Source organism: Cervus canadensis, chromosome 18 (assembly GCF_019320065.1).
Source record: "Cervus canadensis isolate Bull #8, Minnesota chromosome 18, ASM1932006v1, whole genome shotgun sequence".
Taxonomy (NCBI): Eukaryota; Metazoa; Chordata; class Mammalia; order Artiodactyla; family Cervidae; genus Cervus; species Cervus canadensis.
The window spans coordinates 23,774,396-23,795,631 of NC_057403.1; the positions used below are offsets into that span (position 1 = coordinate 23,774,396).

At 46.7% G+C, this 21,236-nt stretch overlaps 1 protein-coding gene and 2 pseudogenes across 1 annotated transcript; all 3 read left to right on the top strand.

Moving 5' to 3' along the window:
- The first annotated feature begins 1,241 nt into the window (after positions 1-1,241).
- On the top strand, positions 1,242-2,819 carry LOC122420346 (EP300-interacting inhibitor of differentiation 2). Its single transcript, XM_043435426.1, has one exon. The coding sequence runs from the start codon at positions 1,408-1,410 to the stop codon at positions 2,065-2,067; it is 660 nt and encodes a 219-aa protein (XP_043291361.1). The 5' UTR covers positions 1,242-1,407; the 3' UTR covers positions 2,068-2,819.
- Positions 2,820-8,336: 5,517 nt separating this feature from the next.
- LOC122421863 lies at positions 8,337-8,460 on the top strand (annotated as a pseudogene).
- Positions 8,461-18,233: 9,773 nt separating this feature from the next.
- Positions 18,234-18,872, top strand: LOC122421671 (annotated as a pseudogene).
- Positions 18,873-21,236: the final 2,364 nt, after the last annotated feature.

Below are 21,236 nucleotides of genomic sequence, written 5' to 3' on the forward strand. Positions count from 1 at the left end.
CATCTAAGTCTGGAAATTCTTTTATTAAATATTTGTGATTTTCCAGGCAACCTGAGGGTGGCAGCAACGGACCTTAGGTCTCCAAACTAGCGTGGGCCTTAAAGGAGCCACACACTTAAGAGACTGCAGAGAGGCTGGGGGGAAGCTGTGTTTGAAGCAACACAGGCTGGATGTTGTGTTTTATCAATGTAGTGCTTAGGAAAATAAAAATTCAACTTTATGATCTGCAGATGAGACCTAATGCCTCAAAATAACTGCTCCTGACAGGGCAGAAAACAGTGAGTCACTATATTTGCTGATGCCCGTGAATCATGGCATCACAACAGGGGTTATTGAGAGCAACATTAAAGGGGGAATTTCTTTATAAGATATTTCTGATGTTAATTAGAATAAAGAAAAAATAATTGGAGAGTCAGTACTTAAGATGCATGTTGCAATATTATGAGACATAAAAATAATGGTAATGAACATGTAACTATCAAGAAAATGATCTATTTATAATTACAATGAAAAACATAGGTAAATCATAAAAATAATGTGTGAAAGAAACCATACATAAGAGTATATAAACTTGGAAAAAAAACAAGCAAAATTAAGGAATGCACCCCTAGGTAGTAAAACAGAAAGAAAAGCAAGAAAATGATCACCATTACCACTCCTATACCATCAGTATAGTAGTTACCCCCGGGTAGAAAGTGATAAGAAGGGAGGAAGGATTCTGGGATACTAGAAATAATTCCTTGACCCGAGTGGTGGTCATACGGACGTTCATTTTGCGATAAGTCATTCGGTTGTATATTTATATTTTGTATATTTTTTTCTGCATGGTATGTTGTACCAAAAAAAAAAAGTTGAGAAGACTTTCCTGGCGGCGCACACCTTCATGGATCACAGTCTTGTCGTGGTGAAAAGACGTGCGAACTCAATGCAGCTATGAGCCATGCCGTGCAGGGCCACCCAAGACAGGTCATAGTGAAGAGTTCTGACAAAAGGTGCTCCACTGGAGGAGAGAATGGCAAACCACTTCAGTATCCTTGCCTGAAGAATCCCATGGACAGAGGAGCCTGGCGGGCTAAAGTCCGTAGGGTCGCAAAGAGTGGGACACACGACTGAAGCGGCCTAACACACCGCCCTCAGACGTTCCCGGGAAGATTTCAGGTGTGTTGGCTCTTCCAGCCGCTAGGTGGCACCTGGAAGACTGCAGGCGCGCGGGCAGGACGCATGCGCAGTGCTCAATTTCAGCCGCACACCCTCCGCTCGGGCACCTGAGTTTGCACACACAGCGTGGAGCAGTGTGCACAGCGCTCACGCACGCGCAGTTACGTGCACGTACGTGCACATCGCTAACCGCGCTGTGCCCTTATCCCAGTATTTGTGGGAGCGGCCGAGCTGACCCCGCGACCCGGGATGTCCGAGCTGCCCGCGGACAAAGGTGTCCCGCCGGCGGGCGCAGTAAATGACAACGGCGACGTCCGGCAGGCGGAGGTAGGCGGCCGGAGGCCGGAGCCGGCCCCCGCGCAGCCTGTGGAGGCCAGGGACCGTCCGATGGCGGCGGCCGGAGAAGGTCCAGTGGCTTCACCCGGGGAAGGTCCGGTGCCGGAGGCCAGGGAAGGTCCGATGGCGGCGTCCAGAGAAGGCCTGGGGGCAGCGGCCAGGGAAGCCCGGATGGCAGAGGTCGCCCGATTGTTGGCGGAGCCAGCGGAGGAAGAGGGTCCCGAGGGCAGACCCCGGTCCAGGCCCGGGAACGGCCCAGGCCTTGCTGCGTTGCCATATCTCCGCCTCCGTCACCCACTTGGCGTTTTAGGAATTAATTACCAGCAGTTCCTCCGCCACTATCTGGAACACTACCCGATTGCTCCTGGCCGAATCCAGGAGCTTGAAGGACGCCGCAGGAGATTTGTGGAAGCCTGCAGAGCCAGGGAAGCGGCGTTTGACGCCGAGTATCAGCGGAATCCTCAGAGGATGGATTTTGATATTTTAACATTTAGTATAACTCTGACTGCATCTGAAATTATCAATCCTCTGATAGAAGAACTTGGTTGTGATAAGTTTATCAGTAGAGAATAGTTTAATGATGCAAATACTTTCAGAACCTCTGCCTTCAAGACAGTATTATACACCACTCCTGTAACTTGATTTTACAAAGTACGTGAGAATAAGGCAAAGCACAGTTGGGGAAAAAAAGGAAGCTTATCAAGAAAAACTCAGAAGAAATGGAAAAAAAGGTCAAAACCTTATGACTCTTCTGACGTCCTTTGAGTTTGTGATTGACCCAGATTCTTTTCCCAGCATTGTGGAGATGGCTTTTCAAATTGCTTCACTGAAGTGAAGAATGGTTTTCTAAAATTGAGACTTGATGAAGAAAAACTGCCAATAGAGCCCATGGTGACGAAAGAAATCATCAAATAGCAGTGATAGGAACAGGAATTCCTGTAGGACTGGAAGGCCATGGAGAGAACTGGAAATTGTCAGTTCTGATGATTCTTCTTGAGTTTTCTTCACGTCAGTTTCAATAGAAGTTTTTAGTGTAAGATTGGTTTTGTGTTTTATGAGGCATTTCAAAGGACAAGCAAAGTCAATGCTGTATATATTATACGATAAATTGTGTATTCAAGAATATCTGAAATTTCTGGATTTTTTTCTTTTTTAATACCGTTTTGGTAAATATTTATAAGCCCCCCAGATATAAAATGCACAATGAAAATTCTTCTATCTCTGTCCCCCCTCCACCCAGTGCTTAGTACAATTCCCATCTGTAACCACAGTACTTCTGTCTTTCCAGTTTCCCTATATATACACAAGTAAATGCAAAGCTGGGTGGTTTTTTGGTTTTGCTTTCTTCATTACAGAAGTTGGCAAATTATATTTATCGATTTATGCATTGCATTTTCAGTAAGAACCAAAGGAGGTACATTTCATTCCATTCTGTGATTATGTTGTAATTTACATAACCAGGAACATACTGGTGGGCATTGAGGTTTTTTCCCATCATTTTCTATTGGCCCAAAAATAAAAAGCTATAATAATCTTGCCTGCATATCTCATAGCATGGGCACAAATATAGTATTACTCTGATTCTAAATGCAGTTTTCATATACTGACATCTCTGAAATTGAGGTCTATCTTACATTTGATGATGAATACAGCATTTTCATAAAATAATGGCACATCTTAGATTCTTTATTATATAGAATATCTGTAGTATGTGCGTGCATGCTAAGCCGCTTCAGTCATGTCCAACTCTGTGCAACCCTATGGACTGTAGCCTGCCAGGCTCCTCTGTCCATGGGATTCTCAGGCAAGAATACTGGAGTGGGTTGCCATGCCCTCCTCCAGAAGATCTTCCCGACCCAGGGATTGAACCTGCATCGAACCTGCATCTCTTACATCTCCTGCATTGGCAGGCGGGTTCTTCACCACTAGCGCCACCTGGGAAGCTCTCTGTAGTACGTAAGTTTGTAGGATTTCCAGAAGTGAGAATTCTGAGCTGAATGCACCTATTTGAAAGTGTATAGATATTGCTATGTTGCCTTCCATCCTTGTTGTACCACTTTGCACTCCCACGAGCAATTGCTGGTGGTCGGCATTTCCCCTATAGCCTCACCAACAGTGTTATCAAATGTCTGAATTTTGCCAATCTAGAAAGGTGAAAAATGGCATAAGAGTTTTAATTTGCTTTTCTCTCCTTATGAGTGAAGTTAAATATCTCTTCGTTTGACTCACATGTATTCCCTTTTCCATGAACTATCTGTTCATCTCTTTTGTATGTATGTAATTTTATTTATTACTTTATTTTTGGCTGTGCTGGGTCTTCGTTTGCTGTGTGGGCCTTCCCTAGTTGCAGACAGCAGGGGCTACTCTCTGGTTGCAGTGCGTGGTCTTCTCATTGTGGTGGCTTCTCTTGTTGAGGAGCTTGGGCTCTAGGGCTTGCAGGCTTCAGTAGTTGTGGCGTGTAGGAAATTCCCGGGCTCTAGAGCACAGGCTGAATAGTTGAGGCGCACAGACTTGGCTGCTCCAAGACCTTTGGGATCTTCCCAGATCAGGGATTGAGCCCACGCTTCCTGTATTGGCAGGTAGATTCTTTACCACTGAGCCACCAGGGAAGCCCCTATTCATATCTTTTCTCTCTTTCTCTCCTGAATCATTTTGTCCTTTCTTTATTGACTGTGGTAACTACTAATGACATAGTGAGATGAGACATGATAATAGATTATAATGTGAGTTATGGATATTTTTTCCTGTTTTGTCATTTGTCTTTCATTTTCCTGAAAGCCTTTTGGCATGGAGATTTTTGCTTTTGTTTCCTCTTTTCTTTTAAACCTGCCAGATTTGGGGAATTTCTTACCAGTCCAGTGCTGGGCCGTGGGTTTGATCCCTGGTGGGGAAATGAAGATTCTGCAAGCTTCCAGGCATGGCCATAAAAAAGAGAGAGAGAGAAACCTGCAAGATTTTGAATCTCAAGGTTTTCTTGGTATGTATGTATGTGTATGGTTTCATTATTCATATGTGAATCTTTGAACCATATGGAATTTATCCTGATCTACATACAGTATAAAGTAACGATCTAATTTTCTTTTTTAGATGGCTACCTGGCTGCCCCAACACCAGTTACTAACCAGCCCAGCTTTTCCCTCCTAACTTTGTTTAAAGATGCTTCTTCATCATATACTAAACTGTAGCTTAAATTTTCTAATTAATTTTACATGTAATGGCAATGGTCTTTGTCGCTAAGTTGTGTCCCACTCTCTGCAACCCCAGGGTTTGTAGCCCACCAGGTTTCCCTGTCCATGAAGTTTCCCAGGCAAGAATGCTGGAGTGGGTTGCCATTTCCTTCTCCAGGGGATCTTCCCAATTCAAAGATCAAACCCGCGTCTCCTGCATCTCCTGCACTGGCAGGCGGATACTTTGCTGCTGAACCACTAGGGAAGCCCATCTCATTATACTCCATTTTCAGAGTGTTCTGGCCCTTTTTGTTTCTGTTTATTACTATATCAACCTTAAAGTCAGCTTACCTTATTTCGAACAAAGTTCTTTATTAGAATCACATTACATTTAATATTTAATAAATCTGGAATAACTGTTATTTCTAACATACCCAAATGATTCGTTTTTCCATTTTTTAAAAATTGAACTTTATTTACTTATTTATTTTTGACTGCGGTGGGTCTCCGTGGCTTTGGGCAGGCTTTTCTCTAGTTACAGCAAGCGGGGATCACCCCACTTTGGTGCGGTGTGCACCCCACTTCTCATTGCGGTGGCTTCTTTTGTGGGGCACAGGCTCTGGGCGCACAAGCTCAGTAGTTGTGGCTCACGGGCTTAGTTGCTCTGCTATATGTGGAATTCGCCCCATCATGTCTCTTGCATTGGCAGGCAGATTTTTATCCACGGCGCCACCAGGGAAGGAAGTCCTGTTTTTCCATTTGTTAAAAACTTCCTTTGTATCCTCCAGAAGAGTATTCATGTTTGTCCTTAAATGAAAGTTCCTAAAGTAGGTCTTTCATGGATCTAATCGTTTATTTGTCGGTATTTTATCTTTTATGGTTTTTCTATAGTAAATGAGGATTATCTGTGTTATATTTCCTTCCTTTTTTAAATATTTATTTATTTGGCTGTGCCGGGTCTTATTTGCAGCAGGCAGCATCTTTAGTTGCGGCATGCGGGCTCTTAGTTGTAGCATGTGGGATCTAGTTCCCTGACCATGGCTTGAACCCGGGCCCCGTGCATTGGGAACTCAGAGTCTTAGCCACTGGAGTACCAGGGAAGTCCCTGTGTTATATTTCCTAAAAGCTTGCCCCCGTATATTTGAAAATAATTCATTGCTGCATATTTATTTGATAGCCTGTTAACATCCTGAATTCTCTGTTTTACCATAGTTTTTCATTTGAATCTCCTAGGTTGGGGAACATGTCATATGCAAACAGTGACAGTATGGCCCTTTTATAATCTTCATACCTCTGACTTCTTTCTCTTTGTTAGTTCCTTGGCTAGTACTTTCTAAGGTAAAATAATATGAATGATAGTGTGTCAGGAAGCGTTTAACAAGAGGCTTCCTGTGTGCTGTTTTGGATCTGTCAGGAACCCTCTGGCCCTTATTGATTATTCAGGAATTAAGAGGAGAGGCACGCCTTTCCCAGTGCTGAGGAATCCAGGCATTTCTCATTACAGTGATAAGTACCCTCTTCCTTCTTATGAAAAGGTGATTGTTTGCAACTCTCTCTTTGATAGCAAGTCTGGAATTTTAATCTTTATCTTTGCTGAGAATAACTACAGTATATATGCCCATGCCATGTTGATTAAAACACCTTTGCTCCATCAGAGCTTTGGTCCCCGTGTCTTTCTTTCTTTCTTTCTTTCTTTCTATTCTTCCTGTCTTTCTCTCTCTCTCTTTCTGGCTAATTCCTTGGAGCATGGAGGCCCGCTGAGCTCACTTTCTTGCCCGGGCTTCTAAGCCCCTCTCGAGAAGGCACGCTGCGCCTTCACCCACTCGAGAGGGCGCCCGGTGCCTACGTGCAGCAGCGAGCGCCCTAAGAACAGGACTCTATCGGCTTTCCGCGTAAACCAGGGGATGTCAGCCTCTTTCTCTCTCTTAACTCTCCGGACCACTAGGTTCCGGTCCATTAAAGGACCAACAAGCGCTATCAGCCTCTTTCTCTCGCTTACTTTCTTATCGTCGACTCCGGACCAGCAGGTTCCGGTCCATTAAAGGACCAACAATAGTGAAACGTCCCAAATTTTGTCAGAAGCCTTTTTTTTTTTTTTGACTGTGCCCAGTCTTCACTGCCATGTTGCAGAGAGTGGGGGCTACTCTCCAGTTGTGGTGCTCAGGCTTCTCATTGTAGCGACTTCTCTTATTGCAGATCCCAGGTCCTAGAGCTTGGCTCAGTAGTTGTGGTTCAGGGGCTTAGTTGCCCCTAGGCGTACGGGATTTGGGGATTTTCCTATATTAGGGATCTAACCCATGTCTCCTGCACTGGCAGGCGAATTCTTTACCACTGAGCCACCAGGGAAGCTCTCAAAGGCCTTTTCATAATCTATGAGGGTATTATATTTCTATCTACCACCATGATTGTATTCTTGCAATTCTTGCATTCTTCAATGATCCTATGAGGTATAATCCACCCCCCTTTCTTTGGCCCTGCCAAGCGGTTGGCAGGATCTTAGTTCTCCAAACAGGGGAACAGTTCCCCAAACAGGGCTCAGCAGTGAAAGCGCCAAGTGCTAACCACTAGACTACCAGGGAATTCCCCTGGCCACTTCTTAGATTCCATTTCTATGAGACCTGCATGCACAGAAACTAAATTTTGTTTCTTTTTCTCCTGTTAATCTGTCTTGTGTTAATTTTACTATTAGTCCAGCCACGAGACCTCAGGACGGATGCAGGGCGAAATTTCCCCTTCCCTACCAGTTCCTTCATACCTTTCCAATCAAGTCCACTCTCACAACAGACCCTTTCACTTTGGTAGCCTTGACTGAAGATCTGGAGCGGGGTGGGGTGGGGGGACGGTCACAGGGTCACCCCATGGAGGACAGTCCTCCCCACCTGGCTGGCTCCTTTCAACTTCTCTGTACCTCAACCCTTTTTCCCCTCTCCCCTCTTCCCCTTTCATCTCAGGAGCAAAATCAAGTCCTCTTTTTGTCTCTCAAAGCACTTTAAGGAGCCTTTGCTTTTGCCCGGACAATTTAAGCAGCACTGTCACCATGTAGTGACTTCATACCAACTCCCCAGGTCAAGGACACAGCACTCAGTTACAGACACCTGCTGTAAGTTCAGGGGTCCCGGCCTCGCCCACTTCTGACTGGCTGGTTTCAAGTTCAAGGATTCTCACTCCCCATGCAGTTTCAATAATGTGCTAAGATGACTCACAGAACTCAAGAAAGCACCATAGTTATGATTATAGTTTCATGATAGCCAAAGATACAAATGATAACCCCAGCTCAGAGAAACAGACAAGTAGGACCAGATCTGGGAGGGTTTCCCAAATGTGACATTATTGCCATCCTCAGGGACGCATCATCCTGCCAACACATCCATGTATGAAAACATGCAGTGAAAGCAAAAGTCACTTAGTCATGTCTGACTCTTTGTGAGCCCATGGACTATACAGTGCATGGAATTCTCCAGGCCAGAATACTGGAGTAGGTAGCCTTTCCCTTCTCCAGGGGATTTTCCCAACCCAGGGATCGAACCCAGGTCTCCCACATTGCAGGTGGAATCTTTACCAGCTAAGCCACAAGGGAAGCCCAAGAATACTGGAGTGGGTAGCCTATCCCTTCTCCAGGGGATCTTCCTGACCCAGAAATCGAACCGGGGTCTCCTGAATTGCAGGCGGATTCTTAGCTTTGCGCAGTGGCAGTATCGTAGCCAATGAGGTTTATCCGAGGCACGATTATTGCTAATTGAAAACTGAATTGCAGGCGGATTCTTTACCAACTAAGATATGAGGGAAGCCTGAAAACATGCAGCGTATTTACCAACCAGGGAAGCTCACCGAGCCCTGAACACGTTAGTCACTCAGCACATCCGACTTTTTCCATCTCCATGGACTGTAGCCCCCCAGGCTCCTCTGTCCATGGAATTCTCTAGGCAAGAAAACTGGAATGGGTAGCCATTCTCTTCTCCAGGGGATCTTCCTGACCCAGGGATTGAACCCAGGTCTCCTGTATTGTAGGCAGATTCTTTACAGTCCGGGTCACCAGGCTCAGACTTAAATTGCAAGGTTCAAAGTCCCTAAAACCCCTGGGGTGGCCCAAACCTCTCCCAACCTGAGTAACAAAGACACTCCTATTATAACAGGGACAGCTGCTAGCAGGCACAGATTACCGTTACCAGGCAACCTTTATCACCATTCCACTTGCTAGCTCAGAGGTTAGAGGCCTCCTTTGGCCAGTGATCCTGCGGTTGGTGGTTCTCCTGTGGAGACTGAGGTAAGAGGTGGATCACAACCTTCTCCCAGGGGCCCTCCAGACTCTCCAGCCTCGGGCTGGGGGGTGAGCTAAGAGGCCCAGGGAACAGGCTGGGGCTGTGTCCAACAGGACGCCAGGGTCCTCACCAAGGCCACCCTGGCAGGGCCCAGGCCTTGAGGCAGTGGTGAGCGGCTTCTGTCCCTGCCACCATGGCCTAACGGCAGTGGCAGCCAGCATGGGTCACAGTCTGCGGGACCCAGCCCCTGTTTGGACAGCCTGAAGTCTGAGGGCCTGTTAAATCCTGGGCACCCAGCCCCTCAGACATGGCAGCTGGGCAGGGCATGGGGACCTGGCCTGGAGGGTACCGCCATCTGAGATCTGCCTCTTCAGCCAGACCTGGGCACTGTGGGAGGACCCAGACTGGGTGCTGTGCTGGATAAACGCTCCCCGGCGGGGTAATGACCCCTGCAGGGAACCCCCCCACCTTAGCCAGGACCCGGATTCAGAGGGTGAAAGTTGTACCTTGGGACATTGCCCTTTCTTTAGAGAGTAACGTGTTAGGAGATTTACAGGAACATCATTACCTGACCTTTGACCTAACTTCAAGCACAAAGGATCTGACACCAGGAAGCTTACAACAACCAACCATGTCTCTCCCTCACCTTGCCAGTAAAAGGGCTTTGCTGAAAGCTTTCGAGTTTGGGATTTTTAAGGCACGAGCCACATCTCCTTGAGCGGCCCTGTAATAAACATTTCTCTGTTCCAAACCCCGACGTCTTGGTGTTATTTGACCTCACTGTGCATTGGACTTGCATTCAGAAACACTGTCGCTGGAAATTCCAAAGACTTACATGACACCTTCTGGGAACCAGGGACAAAGTCCAGGCAAATTAACATGATAGTTCTTCCAAACTAATACTGGCCTCTCTTTATGAACTCTGGGGGAAGAGAGTCTCTGCCCCCAAGATTGATGTTCCAGTTATCTCTCTGTGCAACAAAGCACCCTAAAATTTAGTGGCTTTAAGCAACAACTATCTTTTCACTGTTCACTCTTCTGGAGGTTGACGGGCTCAGCTCAGCAGTTCTGCTCCTGGGATGTTGGCCGGAAGCTCAGTTAGGCTGGAATGTCCAGGACATGTCACTCACCCGTCTGTCATCCTGGTCGGGGCAGGCTGGAAGGCTGGGCCTCTCCCTTCATGGAGTTCCAAACCCTCTTCCTCTCCAACACTGTAGCCAAATTTCTTTCTTTCATTTTTTCTTCTTTGTTGCAGTGGGTCTTCATCACTACTCTTGGGCTTTCTCTAGTTGTGAAGAGCAGGGGCTACTCTCCATTTAGGTGCACCAACTCCTCATTGCGTTGGCTTCTCTTGTTGCAGAGCACAGGCTCTAGGCACACGGGCTTTAGTAGCTGCAGCATGCGGGCTCAGTAGTTGGGGCACACAGGCTTAGTTAGTTGCCCCACAGCATATGTGATCTTCCCGGACCAGGGATCGAACCCGTGTCCCCTGCATTGGCAGGCAGATTCTTATCCACTGCACCACCAGGGAAGTCCTGCCAGATTTCTTATGTGGCTGCCTCCAAAAGTGGGCTTCCAAAAGTGCAAAAGTGGGAAGCTGCCAGGCCCTCCGATAGCTCACGCCCCAAGCTAGCACATTTCTGCCTCATTCTATGGGTTATAAAGTCCCAGCTCATTTCAGGGGAGGGGAGGCCATACCCAAGGAGGCGAATCCTGAGCGCTGTGGTTCATGAGGGGCCATCTTTGGAAACCAGTCACATAGATGATATACCCACCATGGTCATTCATTAAGAGTGCTTTATATACGGCATCTCATGGAATTTTCACAGTTGTAAAGACTATTAGCGTTAGCATATGTATTTTACAGATAAGAAAACTGAGGCTCACTAGCTGTCTCAATAGGGGTCCTCCTGAGAAATAGCACTAATAGGAAAAACTTCTGTCATTTATGTTTGTGTGTATGTGCGTATAATGTACATTATACATGTATACATATATACTGTATACGGGCTTCCCAGGTGGCACTTGTGGTAAAGAACCCACCTGCCAATAAAGGAGACATAAGAGACATGGGTTCGATCCCTGGGTCGGGAAGATCCCCTGGAGGAGGGCATGGCAACTTACTCCAGTATTCTTTGCCCGAAGAATCCCACACAGAGGAGCCTGGCGGGCTACAATCCATAGGGTTTCAAAGAGTCAGACATGACTGAAACAACTGAACATGCATACTGTACAGACAAAGAGAAAAAGATTTTAAGTAACTGGCTCACAATTTGTGGAGGCTGGCAAGTCCAAAATTCGAAGGGGAAGCCAGCAGTCTGGTAACTTAGGTAAAGCTCATGTTGTGGTCTTGAATGTGAAGGCTAGAAACTCAGGCAGAATATCTATGTTGCAATCTGAAGGAAAATTCCACTTTTTAAAAAACCTTTTGGCTGCTCAGCATGTGTGGGATCTTAGTTCCCTGCCCAGGGATCAAACCCAAGCTCCCTGCATTGGCAGTGAGGAGTCTTAACCACTGAATTGCCAGGGAAGTCCACTATTTCAAGAAACTTGAGTTTTTGCTCTTAAGGCCTTCAAGTGATTGGATGAGGCCCACCCACATTATGAAAAGACATTCGCTTCGATTAGAGCCAACTATGTATAATCACATGTAAGAAATGCCTTTGCAGCAGCACCTAGACTAGAATTTGACCAAACAACTGGTTACCACAGTCTAGCCAAGTGGACACAAAATTAACCATCACACTTGCCCAAGTTCATGCAGCTAAGAAGCAGTACAATTAGGACTCAAACCCTAGTCTGACTTCCAAAACTGATACTCATAATCAATTCATCAGTGATTGCCAAAATGCACCACCTTCAGAAAGGAACTGGAGTGCTGATGAGAAAACGTTTTTACCCAGGACTCCACTCTGACTTGAGAAGACACTTCTTGAGATGTCTACCCACTATGTCCTCCTTTCTCCAAGAATCTCATTCCACCCTCTTAATGATGTTTGACCATTATGACTTTACTTCCCACGTGACGATAGTTGATTTGACCGATGGTGGCACTTCAACTAGGCAGAGGCAATGAAATACTCCAATACTGGACCTGGACTGTCACGGTTCAAATCCCTGCTCTGCTTCTTACCAGCAGTGAGCATGAAGGGAACTACTCAACTTCTCAGTCTTTCATCTGTAAAATGGGAGTGATGTTAATGGTCTTGACCTCATGGAGTTACATTATGAAAAATTATCCACAGTCTGCAAGTAAGACAATTGATGACTGCACGCCCTTTCAATGTCACATTGAGACTTGCTTAACCGGCTCAGCTAAGTATTACTGAATTCTCAAGGACAATGTTTCTGAAATTTTTTGGTCTCAAAAAATTTAACCTCTTTAGCCTCATAAAAATTATTGACAACACCAAAGAGCTCTTGTTTATGTGCATTATGTCTGTCAATATTTACTGTATCAGAAATTAAGACTGTTTCTAAAATATGTATTTGCTTCATTTTTTAAATGTTTTTAAAATCATTAGGGAATTCCCTGGTGGTCCAGTGGTTAGAGGGCTTCCCTGGTGACTCAGTGGTCAAGAATCCACCTGCCATCCACCCACCCATCCATGCAGGAGATGCAGTTTCCATCCCTGGGTTGGCAAGAACCCCGGAGAAGGAAATGGCAACCCACTCCAGTATCCTTGCCTCGGAAATCCCATGACAGAGGAGCCTAGCAGGCTACAGTCCACCAGGTTGCAAAAAAGTCAGACCTCACTTAGCAATTAAACAACAACAACCGGTAGTTATGGCTCTTGGAGTTCACTGCCAAGGGCCCAGGTTCAATCCCTGGTCAGGGAACTAAGATCCCACAAGCCAGGCAGCACAGCCACCATAAATAAAGAAATTAAATTACATGTTAACTATTTAATGAAAAATAGCTGGGCTTCCCAGGTGTGTCAGTGGGTAAAGAATGCAGGAGATGCAGGAGACTCAGGCTGGATCCCTGGGTCGGGAAGATCCCCTGGAGGAGAAACGGCAACCCACTCTAATATTCTTGCCTGGAGAATCCCATGGACAGAGGAGCCTGACAGGCTACAGTCCGCCCATAGGGTCGCAAAGCGTTGGACACAACTGAAACGACTGAAGCAGGCACGAAAAATAACTGTTTCAGAAGATAACATCAGCAACTTGGCAGATGAAAAACTCTTTCCTCTTCAATCTACAACCACTAAAACATTCACAACACAATAAAGGCACCTCGGTCCACCAGACCAGGTGTCCAGAGAATTCCACACATCTGTACACGTAGAGGGGGTTGGACAGGGACAAACCTTACAACCCTGGACCCAGCTCCCCGCCACCCTCGCCCTCCCCTCAGGGGCGGAGTCTGCAAGAAGCGCGGATCCCGAAAGTAAGCGAAGAGCCCACCGTCTCCGAGCCCCAGACGGCGATACCAGCAATACTGGCAGAAACAAGGCATCGGTGACCCCAGAGGCACAAGGAGCAATAAGGAGGGTTTGGAGCAACCGTAAAAGCCATGGAGGGTGGCAAGGGCCAGTGTAACCAGAGGCGGCGCCGAAAAGAGAAATCCAAACCTTCTGCTATAGCACCACCTACTGGAAAATGGGAGAAACGCCTCAACTTTTTCTTGCGGGCCTCCCCTCGCTCGCGGTACTTTAGTTCCCCAACCAGGGTTTGAACACTGGCCCTTGACAATGAGCATTCAGAGTCCTAACCACTGGACCGCCAGGGAACTCTCTGGAATGCCTCAATTTCTAACCTGTTAAATCGTTAGCACCAAGCAGAAAAGGGTCCCCCTACTTCAGATACAACGGCAGAGGAGCAACGCGTCAAGAACCATGAAGAACCACGGAAACACTGTGACCCAAAAGAAAATGACAATCCTCCAGAAATTAAACTTGAAGTTGCAGAGTGTTGAGATCTCACTGGTAGAGAATTCAAAATAGTTCTGTGAAGAAAATCAAAGAGCTACAAGAAAATTCAGAAAGGTAGTTCAGTGAACTCGGGATTAAAATTAATGAACAGATGAAATACTTTACCAAAGAAATTGAAACTCTAAAGAGAAATTAGAAATTCTGGAGCGGGAGAATTCAGTAGATGAGATGAAGAATACACCAGAAAGCATTGGAAATAGAGCACGCAATGTTTGGAAAAGACAATTAACAAGCTTGAAGATAGAAATCTATAAGTAATACAAGTAGAAGAGAAAATAGCAATAAGATTTTTTAAATGAGGAAATTTTAGGAGGGCTATCTGTTTTAGCAATGGCAACATTAGGGGAGTGGGTGTCTCAGGAGAAGAGAGGAGAGGGCTGAGAATTTATTTAAAGAAATAATAGGGTGGGAGGGGGGTTCAGGGTGGGGAACACATGTACCCGTGGGGGACTCATGTCAATGTATGTCAAAACCACTACAATTTTGTAAAGTAATTAGCCTCCAATTAAAATAAATTTATATTTAAAAAAAGAAATAATAGGAAGGAATTCCCTGGAAGTTCAGTGGTTAGGACCTTGCGCTCTCACTGCCAAGGGCCAGGGTTCGATCCTTGGTTGGGGAGCTAAGATCTCACAAGCCAAGCAGCGTGGGGGAAAAAGAAAAGCCAGCGCTGGCTCAGCCAGGAAGAGAAAGGACAGGCTTCCGGAGGAGGCCTGAATACCAGGCCACCAACCCAGCTGCCAAGGAGCTACATGAAGCCTCTTTAGCCTTATGACTCTGATGGACCATGACCCCATCATGTAGATTTGGACATTGTTCCGTCAAGTAGAACAGAGCATCAAAACCAAAATAACAAAAATGGGCTTGGGAGGGGGCACTGTTGTAACCCTGGGTCTACTCCAACTCAAAATAAGAAAGAAAAAGAAATAATAGAAAAGCAGCCAAGGCAGCAGAGTGAAGAGGCCCTGGGCTCACCTCCTCTCACCAGCGCGCTGGGGTCACTGCTGTCGGCAGAACAGCCATCAATGAAAAGGAGTTGGAGCCTACCAAATGGGAACTTCCCTAGTGGTCCAGTGGTTAAGTAATCCGTGCTTCCATTGCATAGGGCATGAGTTCAATCCCTGGTGAGGGAACTAGATCCCACATGCACCAACTAAAGAGCCTACCTGCCTCAACTAAGACCTGGTGCAGCCACGTAAGTAGGAAAAAACCACATACTTTCAAAAAGACCTCAGGGAGGGAACCATGGTGCGACAGGTGGGAGGGTAGACTCCTGATACAACCAAATCCCATACCCCAGGGTGGGCAACCCACAAGCTGGAGAACAGATGTCCTGTGGAGGCTCTCCCTCAGGAGAAAGAGTTCTGAGCACCACATCGGGGTCCCCAGCCCCTGACCCCAGCACCAGGAAGATGAGCCCCCAGAGCATTTGGCTTTAAAGTTCAGCAGGGCTTCCCTCGTGGCTCAAACGGTTATGAATCTGCCTGCAATGCAGGAGACCTAGGTTCAATCCCTGGGTCGGGAAGATTCCCTGGAGAAGGGAATGGCAATTCACTCCAGTATTCGTGCCTGGAGAATCCCATGAACAGAGGATCCTGGTGGGTTATAGTTCATGGGGTCGCAAAGAGTCAGACAGGATGGAGTAACTAACACTTCACTTCAGTGCCGGATTGCGGGAGCCCCAGAGGACTCGGGGAGGTGGAGACGTCCCTTTAAAAAGGCACTTTGCAATAGACCCAGGGCAAAAGCGGCGATTTGGTGGGAGCCTGGGCCAGACCTACCTGCTGGTCTTGGAGAGCCTCCTGCGGAGGTGGGGGTGACTGTGGCTCCCGGTGGAAACTCGGACATCAGTAGCAGACACGTTGAAGAGCATTTGGCCTAGAGAGCGCGGCGGCTGCCATGTTGGCTCGTGGGTGCGGGAACCAGGCCCCGCCCAGCCGCCTGCGGGGCGTGGGTTCTGGATGACTCCGGCTGGGCCACTAGAAGGGCAGGGGCATGGTCCCTCCTGTCTTGGTCCGAACTCGGGTTGGAAATGAATTTCCAGACACAAGGCAGAATGAGAGGAGAGTAGAATTTATTGAACAGGAGATGCTGTTAAAACGGCGGGCTTAGCTCAAGGGAGAGGCAAAGCATTTCCTGGGCTACTAGCCAACTTTTATAGCCTCCAGACAAAGAAAATTTCTGCTGGAAGGTTGCGTTAGGTGATTGGGTGGTGCGCCATAGGGTGTTTACTGGAGTGGGCATCTTTGCCTAATTGGGAGTCAGGCAGCTTGTTAGTGATGATCAGGGGGCTTTTGGAAAGGTTACAAAGAGGGTCAGTCAGCTTCGGAGGTGACCTTGGTTCTGGGCCCTGCTTCTGTGGCCTTGGTGCAAAGCTTCGCACCTGTAGCCTGGAGCAGGACTCAACAGCAACTACTGAGCGATGAAGCACAACTACTGAAGCCGGTGCACCCCAGAGCCTGTGCTCCACAAGAGAAGCCACCGCAATGAGACGCCTACACACTGCAACTAGAGAGCAGCCCCTGCTCTCCACAGCTAGAGAAAGCCTGCATGCAGCAGTAAAAACCCAGTGCAGCCAAAAAAAGAGAGAAAAAGCTATGATCTCCCAGTGCAGGCCAGAACCCTACCCTGGCCCCAGAAGCCACTAGCAGGCCAATGAACCTTTGGCACACGCCAGAGCTCATATCCAACGGTGTCAGGAACCAACTCCCACCCCTACTGCACCATCAATGATCTGAAATGAGCTCTGGGATCCTTGAGCACTGCAACCAGATGCCAGGAGCCAGTTGTACCAGCCAGTAGTCTGGCACTAACCCCAAGACTTAGCTTCACCTGCCAGTGGGTGGGCAACAGCCCCAGAGTCCTCGGGACTCTGACTCCATCCACCAGTGAGCCAGCGCTAGCCCTGGGGCGCCTAGTATTCTGCAACCAGTCACCTCATGACCAGACCCCACTCCCCCACAAACAACAGCCAGCAGCACTCACACAAGTCAGGGCCTGGCAACCAACCTGAGTAGGGGCCAACCAAGCCTATCAGATTACCCACACAGGGAGCCCTCCGTTACAGAAAGACCCACAGAGCCCACTTAGGGGGAACCCCTAGAGCATATAACTTGGTTGACGAGAGGGGAGTGCACTGCTAGAACACATAGGCTGCCTCCTACAGAGGGTCACTGCTCCAAGGTCAAGAAATGTAACTACAGTGCTCTGGGACAACCCAGAGGGATGGGATGTGGAGGGAGGTGGGAGGGGGGTTGAGGATGGGGGGACACGTGCACCCATGGCTGATTCATGTCGATGTATGGCAAAAACCACCACAATATTAAAGTAATTATCCTCCAATTAAAATAAATTAATTAAAAATAAATAAATAAAATTTTTAAAAAGAAAAATACCCCTGTGATGAGAAACCTGCTCACCACAGCTAGACGGCAGCCCCCAGTCTCCACTCACTGCAACTAAGAGAAAAGCCCTCATGTAGAAATGGAGATCCAGCAGAACCAAAACTACAGAAGTAAATAAATAAAATTTTTTAAAAAGAAAAAGAAAAATAACTCAACATTCAAAAAACTAAAAAAAGAAAAAGAAAAAAATGTTAACTGCCCTGCCACATACATAAAAAGACAAACGGCAACTTACACAAGATGAGATGGTAGAGGACTATGTCCCAGATGGTGGAACAAGATAAAACCCCAGAAGAACTAGGTGGAGACAGGCAATCTACCTGAGAAAGTTTTCAGAGTAATTATCACAAAGATGATAAAGAACTTAGGAGGAGAACAGATATACAGAGTGAGAAATTAGACTTTTTTTTTCAAACAAAAGAGCTAAAAAACATAAAGAACCACCAGAAATGAAGGATACAGTAACTGAACCCAGGACTTCCCCAGTGGTCCTGTGGTTAAGACGCTCCACTCCCAATGCAGGGGGCCTGGGTTCAATCCCTGTTTAGGGAATTAGATTCCACATGCCGAAATTAAAAATAAAAAAAAAGATTCCACATGCTACTGCAACTAAAGATGCCACAGGCAGCAATGAAGATCCTTTGTGCTACAACTAAGACCAGGCACAGCCAAATAAATAAACATGTTTGTTTGTTAGTAAAAAAGGAATGGGGGTTATATGAAGGTGTAGTTCTTTGAGGATCACCTTAGAATTCTGCTTACAATAAAAACCTTTATTAAATTACTACCTTATGGTTCCTTATATTTATCTTAGGACATGTTGGGCTTCCCTGTTGGCTCAGACGGTAAAAGCGTCTGCCTGCAATGTGGGAGACCCGGGTTCAATCCCTGGGTCAGGGCCCCCAGCCGCCCAGGACTCCTGTTATAACTGCGGCTCGCCAGCGCCCCAGAAGTTGCCCCTTCTCAGGGGTCATGGTGGGCAGCAAGATGGCGTCTGCCAGCAGGTTCGTTTAGGTAGTCAAGCCACAGACTCCGTTAATAAGGTTCCCTGACAGAAGAGTCATCCTAAACCAAATGTATCAGAAGTTCTAAGATCAGCGGGACTACCATCTCATACTTCTTCAACTTCACAGCATTCTGCTGCTGCTGCTAAGTCACTTCAGTCGTGTCTGACTCTGTGCGACCCCATAGACGGCAGCCCACCAGGCTCCCCCGTCCCTGGGATTCTCCAGGCAAGAACACTGGAGTGGGGTGCCATTTCCTTCTCCAGTGCATGAAAGTGAAAAGTGAAAGGGAAGTCGCTCAGTCGTGTCCGACTCTTAGCGACCCCATGGACTGCAGCCTACCAGGCTCCTCCGTCCGTGGGATTTTCCAGGCAAGAGTACTGGAGTGGGGTGCCATTGCCTTCTCCCTCACAGCATTCTAAGGGAAGTAAATCGCCAGACTGGCTGATGCATCAAGGTCCACCAGACACCGCAGAGATAAGACAAACTTTACCCCAGAAATACAGAAGGAATCTTGTGTCTCAAGAAGAAATTGAATTTATCCAATGTGGAGGTCCAGAATAATCACTGACAATGTGGCTGTTGTTTGTCATCAGACAAAGAAGAGGCTTTCTAAAAAAGGACTTCCAAAATGACAAATGAGAAATTGTATATTAAACAACTTTAATAAATATTCTGTAAAACGGAAAAAAAAGATGAATAGAAAATTTAGATAGACACTTATATCTCCTAATTTATTTATCTTGGTCAGCTTCTCTATAAGCTTACCTGATTGTTTATATACTTTATACCTTAATTAAAGTATACATTTTAAAATGTTAGCCTATTAATTTACTCTTGATTATCAAGCATAACAGTGTTGAACTATTTAAAGCACACAATGTCTAGTGAACCATCAAAGGCTTCCAGTAATTTCACTTTTCAGTTTCCATTTAAACATAGAATATAACTGGCAGAATTGCAGCTTTCTGGAAGTAATTTTCCTGAACTTGAATGAGGATCTGTGAAATAATAACTCCATTATTTGTTCTTACTTCTCAATGTTTTTGCATTCACAAAGTTACTTAAGTGTAACTGGCTTATTAACAAGCATATCCTACTCTAAATGATAAAAATATACCCATGGTAAAACAGGTGACTTTGTGGTATTAGGACTAGGGAGTTAACACAAAATATTATATGTAACCTGTATTCAGAAAAGAAATGCCAGAGTATAAAATGGAAAATGAGATCAAAATGAATATAGCATAGGAGTAACATTTGACCAGAAATTGTAATTTATTATGTTTTCAGGGGGGTTAAAAAAGTCCTGTTCTTTGGTTTATCTCTTTGTTTTGTGATCATGTATACAAATCCTGATAATCATAAACTTTCTCAAACTTAACAAAAAAAAATCCCTGGGCCAGGAAGATCCCTTGGAGAAGGAAACAGCAACCCACTCCAGTACTCTTGCCTGGAAAATTCCATGGATGGAGGAGCCTGGTGGGCTACAGTCCATGGGGTCGCAAAGAGTCGGACACGACTGAGCAGCTTCACTTTCACTTTATGACATATTAAGGACGCTAGAGTCAAACCCTTTGATTCACCCACTGCCCTCTTGCTCACATGCTCCCAAGGCTAGTGTATAGATAAGGATGGGGGCTTCATGGCGTCCCCAGCTGTTGCTTCCTATCCCTACTCAACCTCTGTTGAATCACTCCCTGTTCTCATAATCCAGACAGCTTTGTGGATGAGGCCAGGATGCAGAAAATTTGTACGCATTATTAACGAGATCAGGAAAAGGTAGTAGGCAGCTGGTGAACTGGAAGTGCGGTGAGGGAGGGGAGTGGGGAGGGGTGAAGGCTGGGCTGTGGGTGGATGGGTGGGCAGGGGGCAGGGCACTGTCTTGGAGTCACAACAGAAGACTGAGTGGGGCTTCTGGGAAAGTTTTACTCTCCTAATAAAGTGATCCAGTGGGCATGTCCTTGCCTTCTTCTACCCTCTTCTGCCTGGAAAACAGACATAACCGGTAGGGGCGCAATGATGTAATCACATGCATGCGCTCCAAAGCCAACACATCGTCATACACTGATGATGCCAGAAAAGAAGTGGAGAAAAACTCCGGGCTTCGCATGGCAGAGCTGGACAGCTGACTGAACTCAGCCCTCTCCCACCAGTTTGAAATCAAAATCATTTGCTGTTTCTGTTGTCTGAGGTGGCGCTAAGTGGTGAAGAACCTGATTGCTAATGCAAGAGGCATAAGAGACCTGAGTTCAATCCCTGGGTCAGGAAGATCCCCTGAAGTAGGAAACAGCAACCCACTCAAGGGTTCTTGCCTGAAGAATCCCAGAGGAACCTGGCGGGCTACAGTCCATCGGGTTGCAGAGTCAGACACGACTAAAGCGACTGAGCACATCTTTTGTGAGCCACTGACGGTCCAGCTTGCTGTTACTCGAAGGCAAGAGCCATCCTAACCAATGTCTACTTTTTAAATTTTATTTATTTATTTTGGCTGCCCTGGGTCTTTGTTGCTACATGTGGGCTTCCTCTAGTTGTGGTGTGCGGTCACTGCAGTGGATTCTCTTGTTGCAGAGCAAGGGCTCTAGGGCACGCAGGCTTCAGTAGTTGTGGCTCATGGGCTTAGTTGCCCCTCAGCAGGTGGAATCTTAGTTCCCAGACCAGGGATCAAACCCATGTTCCCTGCATTGGTAGGCAGATTCTTAACATTGGACCAACAGTGCTGTACTTAGTCGCTCAGTCGTGTCGGACTCTCTGCGACCCCATGGACGGTAGCCCCCCAGGCTCCTCTGTCCATGGGGATTCTCCAGGCAAGAATACTGGAGTGGGTTGCCACACGCTCCTCCAGGCGATCTTTCCAACCCAGGGATTGGACCCAGGTCTCCTGCATTGCAGGTGAATTCTCTACCCTCTGAGCCACCAGGGAAGCCCAAGAATACTGGAGTGGGTAGCCTATCCCTTCTCCAGGGGATCT